General features: G+C 37.7%; 1 protein-coding gene across 1 annotated transcript in view; it reads left to right on the plus strand.

Moving 5' to 3' along the window:
- The first annotated feature begins 2344 nt into the window (after positions 1–2344).
- The window catches only part of znf236 (zinc finger protein 236), a 36567-nt gene continuing 26714 nt past the window's right edge, over positions 2345–12197 (plus strand). Inside the window, exons 1-6 of the mRNA XM_083525475.1 lie at positions 2345–2411; positions 6386–6513; positions 7072–7236; positions 8244–8422; positions 9159–9289; positions 9763–9935. Of these exons, the coding sequence (XP_083381601.1) occupies positions 2360–2411; positions 6386–6513; positions 7072–7236; positions 8244–8422; positions 9159–9289; positions 9763–9935 (828 nt within the window). The 5' untranslated portion in view covers positions 2345–2359. The remainder of the gene's footprint in view (positions 2412–6385; positions 6514–7071; positions 7237–8243; positions 8423–9158; positions 9290–9762; positions 9936–12197) is intronic.

Consider the following 12197-nt stretch of genomic DNA (forward strand, 5'->3'; position numbering starts at 1 on the left):
AATAACAAGAAATTATAGTATTGAATCTTATTAGATTTACAGTGATATAGATGTTATACAATACATGATACAGTACAGAGAGTCAAGATTTATATTAGTGATTTATTTTAGTTAAAAAATACATTATCAGCATATCAAAAAGGCAAACATATTTACAGACAAATGCAAATATTGTAGTCTTCTTTTTTTTTTTTAACATAAATTACACTGAATTCATGTTGTCCACTTTGGTCACATAAAATGACCTTTGTTATTCAACACCAGGGGGGAGGGGGGGGGGTCTTCACAATAGAATAATGGGGAATAATTACAAATAAAAAAGATTATTAAGCACAATCAGGAAATCATGGAAAAGTTGAACATCTATCTTCGAATATTGTTAGACAAAATCGCTCATAATATCACTCATATCATGATTTTTAATATTTAAAGTTTTATTCTGAAGTTTATTGTACAGCAACATACAGCTAAAAAAAAATCAGAAAGACAAGAAAAGGATAAGAAAGAAAAGAGATATTTGGACTGTAATTAATATAAACATGAACAGTACAGTTCAACATGAAGTGCCAATCACTGACACCTCAACAATACTAAAACTTTAATGAATGGGCATTTATTGTCACTCAGATGAGGATCATGTCCCTTTTTGAGTCTGGTTCCTCTCAAGTTTTCCTCCAGAATTTTCTCGCCGCTGTCACCAACCGCTTGCTCATTAGGGATTAACATACATTAATGGCAGATGTGCCTATCCAGAGACCTACAATTATCTCATTTATATAAATAAGCTTTTGAGGGTTAAGGGTCTTTGCTCAAGGGCCCAGCAGTGGCATCTTTGTTGTGTTTTGAACTCAAGACCAGTAGCTTAACCACTGAGCTACGACCTTCCTAAAAACTTATAAGGGTCAAACTTATAACTTATATCATTTTATTACAATTATTTCTCTGTAAAGCTGCTTAGGAACAATGTCCAAAAAAAAAAAAAAAAAGCGCTATACAAATAAAACAACTGAATTGAATAGTAAGTAACGCTCTATCGGTATTGTTGACTTTGCTGCCTCCTGCTGGTCTTGTGTGGATACTACAGGGTTTGTAAAAGTGCTCTCAGGTGAACTGTATAATTGTCTAATTGAATTATAAAAATAGGTGTATTTAAAGCAGTGTAGCAGATCATTTGTGACATACATCAATTAGTCCACTGCTCTCGCATATTAATTCTATTTGATTTCAATGTTGGATCAACCGGTAACGGACCACACAGTAAGAATTAAAAACCCTTTCATCTTAATTTTATTTTCATTTCATTTCATTGACATTCACATACACATATTGAAAGATTGTTTCAATCGCAGTTTTGTTCTATGCGTCGATAAATAAAGCTGCATTATAATGAGTCAAGCTACATTTTCATTATGTATGAAATTATTCAAGTGAATAATTAAATCATATGATATGTACAGAATTAGGTTGCAAAGGGGCTTTTACTTGGCACATGCACATTAAATTTTAAACTTTCTTCACATATCTTAGCAATGTTAGAATGTTGGGCACATAATACAGGACTTAAGAGTGGTTTAAGGACCAAGAGTGGCAGCTTGGTGATAATGGGGTTTAAGCTCTTGACTTTCGATCAATAACCCAGAAAACTTTACCACTGAGGCACTACTACTACTATGTGTGACCCCCACACACCCACCCCAACCTCTGGCCTATTAAAAATTGTCGTGAAACTGGTCCGTGGTGCAAAAAAAAAATTGTTATAGAGAGCAAAACACTTCATTATTACATAATCAGTTTTGGTTCATTAGTGGGCCTGAGGTCTAGTGTGGTCTAGGATAACCCATCCATGGAGTGTCTATACCAAGGATAATTACACTGATTACATTTACAGCATTTGACAGAATCCTTTGTCCGGTGATGATACACCTGAGGAGTTAGGAATAAAAAGGGGCCTTGCACAGAGGACCAAGAGCTTGGCTGGGATTTTAACTCATGACCTTCTGATCAGAAATCTTAAACTAACAAAAACAGTTTATCTGACTTTAAAAAAAAAAAATTATCCATTGATTGACTTGGATACAATCCTGATCCTCTTTACCCTTATACTGAAGAACTGCTCCCACAATTACTACAAATGTATATATTTTTTAATCAATATATATTTCCCTTTATGATTCAGTCCCAGTCTGGTGTATTAAAGTAACCCGAAACGCGGTATCCCGCGTTATAATGGTCTAAATACGTCTTTTTTTAAGTTCAAAGACTCCAAAATCTGCACAGAGTCTCTCCGAAGCGCGACAGTGACGAGCAGAAGCCGCCATTTTGAATGCGTTCACACTACACCTCGGCCAAAGCTGGAACTATGCCGCGGGGCCGGCCTCGGAAACACCGGGATAACACTGCCAAGGCAGGAGGTAAACCGCACCGCGACACGGCGGATAAAATCTACAGAGCGTTAGCCATCCGAAAACGTCCTCGTTGTACGAGTGAGCCAAGACATTGCGGAGAAAACTGCACTTGAACACCGTGTATATAGTCCCCGGATATGGTATTGCTGGTGTTCGTGTCTTTGTGCGCCAGACTGAGGCGGAATGATATTAATAACAATCCGCTGCTCGGTTCCTCGCTCAGTCGCCCTTCATCCCCCGGTCATGATTCGCCGTTCGTGCTGCGGCACATTCACTCTACACGAATTGATTATATTTATTTATTCATTTCTTTTTCGTGCTATCCTCTCATCTTCAATGTTCAACAACGCCTTTGTTTACGTGGAAACTCGCATTGCTAACGCTAAGCTAGCTGGCTAACTTTAGACTGGTTTTAATACCAGCTGCCGAACTAACTAACTTTTTGTGCTTCCTATTTAGCTTTAAAATAAAAATTGTTTGTGGTCAAAATGGTGGTTTGGAGCAGAATTGTGCTTTTGTTTAGGTTTCAAAATAGTTTAGACGATTAACAAAGTATAAAGGGGTTACAAATCTTTTTCAGGGTAAGATAGCCATTCGTGGTGAAGAAGTCGTCCAGTGACGTCATAAGGTCGTTTTTGCAGGTTTAATGAGGCCAGTATACAGTAATCTAATACATTAGGATACAAAGGCGTTTTCGCCTATAAACTATCTGTGGCCACATTATTGTTTTCAATCGGTCCACAATACGACGCTTTAAAAAACAAAACAAAAGTGAACTTAAAAAACATCTCAGTGTGAACAGAAGGTCAAAAACGTAGAGTAAAACATGGCCTGAGTCGTTAAACTGCAATGAAGATAAAGGTTTTCCTTCCATGCACTTGGAAGGCAATAGAGGGGAGATAATGGATAATAAAAAAAAACTATTAGAATCACCTTTTTTTCAGCCAGGTATCATGGGTTAGATGTACCAGGAATTTGTGATGATGTGCTGGTGCCATAAAATAAAATAAAAAAACTTGGAAAATAGTACAATATAGTAACGCATATGAAATAACAATGTGGCTTTTACAGTAATGTAATGTAACGAGATGATGGTGGGTCCTTGATGGTATTGTTTAGTGAAAAAACAAGTTTTCACGTTCAAGAACACAAACCCATTTAACCTCATCATAACGCATCATACTGTTCAAAACATTCCGCAAAAGTCTATTACTGGCATTTAACCCTTTTGGCCTTCGACTGTGATTGACATCACGCCCAATAATATAGTCCCGCCCCTTACATCTAATTGACAGTTTCAACGCACGGTATCGGAAATGCAAAACCTTGCAAGGTTTTGGAAATTGCGATTCCTTTTAAGTTTTAGCGGGCTACACACAGAGAAAGTGAAAAAACAAACGTGGTATTGCTATTTGAATATGACATGGTCATAACTCGTACAACACAGTTGCGAATAGACTTTGCTTTTCCATTGGAAATTTTAAGTCGAAACGCAAATGGTAGTGCAAGATTTGCGATTGCGTTTGAATTGTGTACGCATACGGAAAATGCAATTGCAAATACAATTTGCAATTTCTTTTGAATTTTGTCTGGAATATCCTTCCATATAAATATATGTACAGCAAATAAATATAACGGCTATAGCAGTGAAAAATATGCAGCTACTGTTAAAAAGGTGCAGCAAATAAATAGATATAGAGAGATATGACATGTTGCATTTTGCCTTTGTGGTATGAAGCTAATGTTCTTTTTATGCACTTGGAATGTAATAAAAGTGAGATTGAATAATAATAATAATAATAATAATAATAATAATAATAATAATAAAAATCAAGTAGGTAATTATGTTCGTTTTTGTTCATTTCGATTGTCGTAAATAACACCTTGGTCCTGGGGGAACGTTGTTTCGTTTTACTGTGTACTGTACTGCAGTGTATATGGTTGAATTGACAATAAAAGCCGACTTGAGATCCTATACAGTACAATAAACAGTGAAATGAGATAACGTTCCCTCAGGACCAAGGTGCTGTAATGCACTGGTCCCCCAAACTTTGTCATGCCCATAACTTAACACTATAAAGTGCATATTAAATGACTAATATACACGTTATATGGATTCTTTATTCATCGAATTATTACATTGAAATAACTCAACTTAACATAATGCAGAATCAGTGCAAGCTTAATTTATCGAAGCATCGAAAAAGAAAACGGCGACTAAACACGGGGAAGTTCATATGGGCAGAAATGGTCATTTAAAAAAAAAAAAACACTGCAGATCGCAAAGGCAAATTTGTTATTCTTTGCTGTAGTGTGTCCCCCTGCTTTAGTGTATTCGGTTTAAATGACAATAAAAGGCTCAAGGGTCTCATGTCAACCTTTATTGTCATTCCAGTCACAAAGTTAGTTTTGTGTAATTGGGTCTTGTGTTACTTTTTTATATTTATGTCTTCTTATATAGCACCTTGTTGCTGGGGGAATATTGTTTTGTTTCACTGTGTCCTGTACTCTAAATGGTTGGAATCAGAGAGACTTGAGATTTTATACAGTGGTGGTCCCCAACCTCCAGGCCAATCAGTACTGGGCTGCACAGAAATAATACATAACTTACATTATTTACATTTTATTTATTATCTGATTCTGAATGGTTTTATTTTGGAAAATGACCGGATTCTCTCCACCACATCTGTCTATGACTCACTCTTGATGCATGTGATGATGCCTCGGTCACATGTCTTACCTCCATCCGCTACCTTCTTAAAGGGGCTCCGGTCGCTAACACATAATACATTACTGCTAAATTGAAACCCCCAAGCGAGCAAAATGAACAAAAAACAAACAGTGGATTCATATTTATTATTATATTTAGAAAAAACAGTTTTTATGCCGGTTGTATTATTTTATTTTGTTGTATTTCTCCACCACACCTTAAAACCCGATCAGTGAAAATATTGTCTGACATTAATCCGGTCTGAGGCGCAAAAAAGGTTTGGCACCGCTGCTCTAAATGGTTGAAATCAGAGATCACAGTGAAACGAACGGTTTATTAGGACCAAGATACTACATATGAGTAAGAATAAACAAAATAACACAAGACACAACTACACAAAACTGACTATGGCTGGAATGATAAAAGCCGACATGAGATCCTTAAGACTATTAAGTCCTATTTCATGTCCATTTATTTGACTTTTGCAGTATTTATATACTGTAATTTCTTGGTGAAGAAATGGATATAGAATTAGATAAAAAATCTATACTTTGTAATAGATCATATTTTCTGACGTTCGCTAGTTTGACACAGTCAGTGTAAAATGAACTTTCATGAATAAACAAAATGACATGAATAGAATAATATTATGGGACATTCCTCTCAATCACAGGGAGCAATCAGTGAATAAAGCTGTGTCAATAAACTAGAAAGGTAATTGGAATAATTTCACACTCTATTCTTTCATTGAAGAAAACACTGCAGATGATTGCTTTAAATAAAATGCCCCCCTTTAAAAAAACAAAAAAACAATCACCATAAGAAAGTTTTGTTAAGTAAAATCCCCATTTTAAAAGTCCCAATAATTAATATAGAAATGATCACGAATAAGAACAGGTGCATTTAATATACTGTATTTCTACTTAACAAACCAAATTCAACAGTGCTGTGGTTTATAAAAATGGGTTATCAAACTTGGGCATATCAATAATGGTAGATAAGTGATTAAAGCATTGGACTTTGTTTCCAAAGGTCATAGGTTAAAATCCCAGCGACACCACTCTGCCCCTCTTGGGCCTCTGAGCCAGACCTTAACCCAATAGCTGTTCATTTATATAAATAAGATAAATGTAACTTGCTCTGTAAAAGGGCATCTGCCAAATTCTGTAAATGTGAAGCATTGTTAGAATTTATCCCTGGAATCGAGCACATTTTCCAGCACATTGTCCTCGACTGGCATTTTACCTTTGTCCCCTTTGTCTCTCTACAGACGTGGCAGAGGAGCTGAGGGTGGAGAATGCAAGCAGTGCTGAACATCGTTGCAGCATCTGCCCTCTTACCTACAGCACAGAGAACCAGCTGCTCAAACACCTCAGAGAGCATGAAGCGAACGACAAGGCAAGATACTAAACTAGCCATGTACAGATATATTGACAAAAGATTGTGGACACCTGACCATAAGACTGCTTTTGGAACATCCCATTCCACATTTGGTCTCCATTTGCTGTTCTAAAAACCTCCACTCTCCTGGGAAGATGTTCCACTAGATTTGTAGTGAGGTTGTGGAGATTTGTGTTCATTGATGTAGGATGAGGTGAGGAGGCCTGGGGTGGACTCAGTGTTCCAATTTATTCCAAAGATGTCCAAACCATGTAAAAGTATATCTTCATGGAGATCATATTGTGCATTGTCATGCTTGAACAGGTTTGGGTCATGTAGTTTAATTAAAGGGAAAAGTCAATGCTATAGTATCCAAAGACCTCCTATACAACTGTGTTTGCAAAAAGAGCCACATTTGGCTGGAAAAATCAGGTGTCCCAATACTTTTTCACACAGGTCATAAACAGAAGCAAACGTCAAATTGTCTATATTTGTGCTGAGTGTGTATTTACTGTATATGCTCTTCTTTGTATTTCTCTTTCACTCTCACTCTGTCTCTCGGCCCGTGTGTTGTAGCCTCACCGTTGCGACAAGTGTTCGCAGTCGTACAACATGGAGTTTAACCTCATGCTGCACAAGTCGACCCATAGCACAGCCGAGCCCACCTGCCCCGTGTGTGAGAAAAAGTTCACCCGTGTCGCCAGTCTCAAATCGCATGTCATGGTGCACGAGAAAGAGGAGGTGAGAAGTAAATGTAATTCGCTATCGTACATAAGTTGCTTTTTCCTGCGTTTGTACTTTACTGAATTATTTCCATTTTTTTTTTACTTTTTACTCAACTCCATTTTGCAAAATCAGTCGTTTCTTTTTATTTATGAGCGGATATGAATGTAACTGGTCAAACAATCAGCAAGCCACCAATCAGGGTCGAGCGCACGCTTTGTTTTAAACTTGTTTCGATTAGAGCTTGGTGTATCTACTGATCACCAGCATACAGTTCAGCGTCAGTTCAGGAAATTGTTTTAAGGGCATTGCGAGGTCTTAAAAAGTTAAGAAAAGTAAAAATCTAGATTTTAGGCTTTAAAAAGTTTTAAATTCGCTGTTCTAGGTCTTAAATCATTTTCGGGGCTCAGATAAGGTTAGTTGCTAACAATGTATTTGTGTGTGTGCTTTTGATGTGGTGATATAGTCCTTAAATTTCATTCTTAATGATCTTAAAAAGGTCTTAAAAAGACTTAAAATTCAAATTATTAAAACCTGCAGAAAACTGAGAGTAAAATTAGAGTCTTTTCACGTAAAATGAGTTGATTAAGCAAATAGTCTTGTGACAAAAATTATAATAGGAACATTATAGTTATAATAAATCATAGTACTTTATACTATGGAACATTTGGATGTTGGATGTACTATGGAACAACTATGGATACTTAAGAACATTTAAAAACAAATACTTTTATACTTATACTCAAATAAAAGTTTAAAGGGAGCAATTTTACTTTTACTGGAGTCGTATTTTAACCAGGCCTCTTTACCACATGGATCTCTATTTTATCTCAACTTTACTACGTCCAACACTGTGTGAGACTTGGTGTCCACTTGGTGTCCATGTCCACTGTCTCGGCACAGTCATGTCAAGTGGGAATTACAGAAAATACACACAACGGTCGCTACCGAAGGTTGAGTTGTAATAAATAGTTGTAATAAATAGAAAATAGATATAAATAGATATATATGTGCGTGTTTGTCAGAATCTGCTGTGCTCGGAGTGCGGCGATGAGTTCGTGCTGCACAACCAGCTTGCCCTGCACCTCGAGGAACACCGGAGAGAACTCACTGGAACCCGAGTTTTTACTTGCAGAACCTGCAGAGCTGAGTTCCCCTCAGCCAGTCAGCTGAAGGAGCACAACCGCACCCATGCAAAAATCAGGTGTGTGTGTGTGTGTGTGTGTGTGTGTGTGTGTGTGTGTGTGTGTGTATTCTGGGAATTTTCAAGACTGGGAACTTTCCATGGTAATTAACGGAAATATATGGAAATAAACTGTAAATGTACATGATTCCTACAACAGGAAAAAATCTTGTGCTTATGACCAAACAAAATTTTATATGTATGTTTGTTTATTTTGTTTATATAAATTTCTCAAAATTTCTAATTAATTCCCATAATTTCCTTGTAAGTATCCAACTTACAATATTTCCAAGATTTCCATAGAAAGTTTCCAAAAATGTTCAACCTCTTTGCAACCCAAGTAGGCATCTATCTACCTGTCTGTCCAACACTGTTAATATATCAATCTTTCTGTGTGTGTTTTTTAATTGTATACATTTTTGTGTACTGTATTATTGTCTGTCTGTCTGTCTGTCTGCTTTTTTGTTTATCTGTCTACCATTTTATCATTTTGACACTTGTCCATCTGTCCTCCTTTCAGTTTATTTAATAGTGTTGTAGTAAGAGTTAAGGTTAAGTAGTGTGTGCGTGTGTGCGTTTGTGTGTGTGTGTGTGTGTGTGTGCGAATGAAAGTAACAGACTAAATGTCTGCCTAATTCAATTCTGCTGTAAAGCTTTTTTTTCTGCTTAACTGAATTTAATATCCATGACTCTCCAGAAAACAAATGAAAAGTAAATGTGTGTTTGTGTGTGTGTGCGCGCATGCTAATCTTTCCAGGCCAGTCTTGAGCAGCTCTCGGAACTACAAGAAGAGCATTGATCGCAGCGGTTTCACCAACACCTGCCATCACTGTGGCAAGACGTTTAAAAAGCCCAGCCAGCTTGTCCGACACATCCGCATTCATACGGGTACCACCCCAACACACACACACACACACACACACACACACACACACACACACACACACACACACACACACACACACACACACACACAAGCAGCATGAGGTCTCACATTAAAGCTGCTATCTATAAACGATGTTATCATGTAATCATAATGGGTTTTCATCGCATCATTCTATACCGTTGTACAACCAGAGGTTTCCCGGAGGTTGTGTGGATTATTATCCATTAAGTGAATTAGTATTATATGCAGGTAAATGGTGAACAGGGAATTGCAAAAACCGTCGGACCCCAAGCACCATGTTGTCACATGAATGCAATTCATTTAATTTCAATAAATTCATCCTTAGTGTTTTTGTTGGACGTTGCTTGTAGCTTATATGATGTTAAGATTTGCTCATATCATATTATATACAATCTATCACATATCATATAGTAAAATTCTGTGCGTGTGTGTTTGTGTGTCTGTGTTTGTTTAGGAGAACGGCCGTTCAAGTGCACACACTGTGGTAAGGCTTTTAACCAGAAGGTGGTGCTGCAGACTCACATGGTGCGCCACACTGGCGAGAAGCCCCACCTCTGCATGCTTTGCCCCGCCTCCTTCTCTCAAAAAGGAAACCTGCAATCTCATGTCCAGCGTGTGCACTCTGAGGTGACTCCTCCGCCTAATCCAGTTTCTTTGTCTGTCTGTAACGCCGTATTTATGTCCCTCTGTGTCTCTGTACCAACAGACACACACACACACACACACACACACACACACACACACACACACACACACACACACACACACACACACAGAGTTTCCATTAACGTCTCCTGCCGAGGATTTTAATGCGTCTCTGAGGGCCACAGGGCGCCGGTCATTCAATTTTGTGACACAATGCACGTTCACATGCAGGCTATGAGGGCATCACAAATGTCCGAGAAGATAACGCTTCCCTGTTGTTAACAAACCAACTAATGGACTAAAGGCAGAAGCAGACAGATAGCAGGGGTATACAAGGCAACACTGGGGTTTTTAAAATGGCAGATATTCAAAAAGAAATGTTTAATTACGAAGGTAATGGCTGTTCAGCTGGTAGAAATATGATAGTAAAAAAAATCTAAACCACAGCAACCAAGGCTGGTGCTTAAAACTTGTAAATGACAGTTTGTGTCTGTGTACCGAAACATTATCAGGTCCGTTTATATTTGGATGTTCTGTCTAGCAGAGTATATGTCCTCTTATATAGTCTGATAGACAGAACTAAACAACTTCAACTAAAATATAATAAACAGAACAGCCTCAAAGCGCAGACTTCCAGCTTCATTTACTGGGTCATTATTTACAAGTATATGTTATTATATCTGAATATTATATATGTCTGAACATTAATCTGTAATTTCAAGTGCAGCCTGGTGTCCTTAAAAGCCAGACACATTGTGCTAATGCACTGTAGAGGTTTTGAAGTGTTTGTCATCTCTATGTGTGTATATTTATATCATCCTAATAGCATTCTTAGCTTTTTCAGTACTACTGGTAAGAAGGGGATTAACTCTACCGGACCTGGAACATTTTTAAACCCGCTATCATTAGAGCAGATGTAAACCCTTTTGTTTTTATCTTTTTTAAATAATTCAATTTGATTAAATTTGATTTGTATAGCAATTTTTGACAATGCATATAGTTTGTGAATATGATAGAATGTGGCATAAATGAGTCTCTATGAAAAACGTAAATGACATGATATGACTAAGAAACCTTGAGAGGATCCAGATTTACAGTTTTTCTCAGTTGAATTGGAGCATTTTCTCAAATCAGCCGTAATATTTGCAAAATAGTAAATGTATTTTGATTAGAGTCCTCAGTTCATTGTTTACAAACAAGATCGTAAAAATGTGTAGCCACGTTGTCGGTATGAAGGCGCACGGGTTCAGTATTTCCTGATGTAAAATACGGTTTGGATCACGATCATTGAAAATGCACAAGGCATTTTTTTCTGTATGGCATCTATGGATTTTAACAGCACAAATGTATTTATTTGATTGCTTGTTTGATTTATATTGATTACAAGAAACCAGACAGGATTCCCACATTTACGATACTGTACTAGTGTTTGTTTGTTTCTTGGTTGTTCATCCAATTTCAGAAATTGTAATTATTTTGCTCTATCGCCAATTAAAGCTTTACGAGATTCACCTTTGACCTATTTCAGAGAACTAGTCGATCATTGGTTGGTCTGATGCCGTTCAATCCAGTTCATTAGTGATATTCAAGACTCATCTGCACAATTTATCAATTCAAGAAACATTTATTAAAAGTAAAGTTGAATAGTAATGTAAGCTTGACAGCTTATGACAACTGATTTAACCATTTTGCATTCAGTGACATATGCAATGAACTGATGCCGAGATGTTTTGGGGGTTAAAACTATTCAGATGAGAACCAGTATAATAATAAAAAAATGCTATTTTGATCAACATGACAAAATATTATAATGTAGGAAAAAGCAGATAATTATACACGATCAGGGGGAGTGGTGGCTCCAGCGGTTATGGCGCTGGGTTGCCGATCGGAAGGTCGGGGGTTCAAGCCCCGGTATCGCCAAGCTGCCACTCTTGGGCCCTTGAGCAAGGCCCTTAACCCTCTATGCTCCAGGGGTCCCTTACGAGGGAAATATCAAGGTCCGTGACGTCGGAGTGACGTGGGGCCGCCTTCCCGTGGGCTCACCACCTGCAGGAGGGACCGTAAGGGACGGTGCTGTGATGATTGGGCAGCAGTCGAAGGCGGGGGCCTGCTTAGACTGCTGCCCCCGCGACCCGAATTACGGATAAGCGGGAGAAAATGAATGAATGAATGAATATACACGATCAATTAAATGAATGTACCGTAGCATTCGCAATTTGTGCAAAGCAACACGACTAAATGATG

Source organism: Silurus aristotelis (genome assembly GCF_946808225.1).
Source record: "Silurus aristotelis genome assembly, chromosome: 22".
Classification (NCBI taxonomy): Eukaryota; Metazoa; Chordata; class Actinopteri; order Siluriformes; family Siluridae; genus Silurus; species Silurus aristotelis.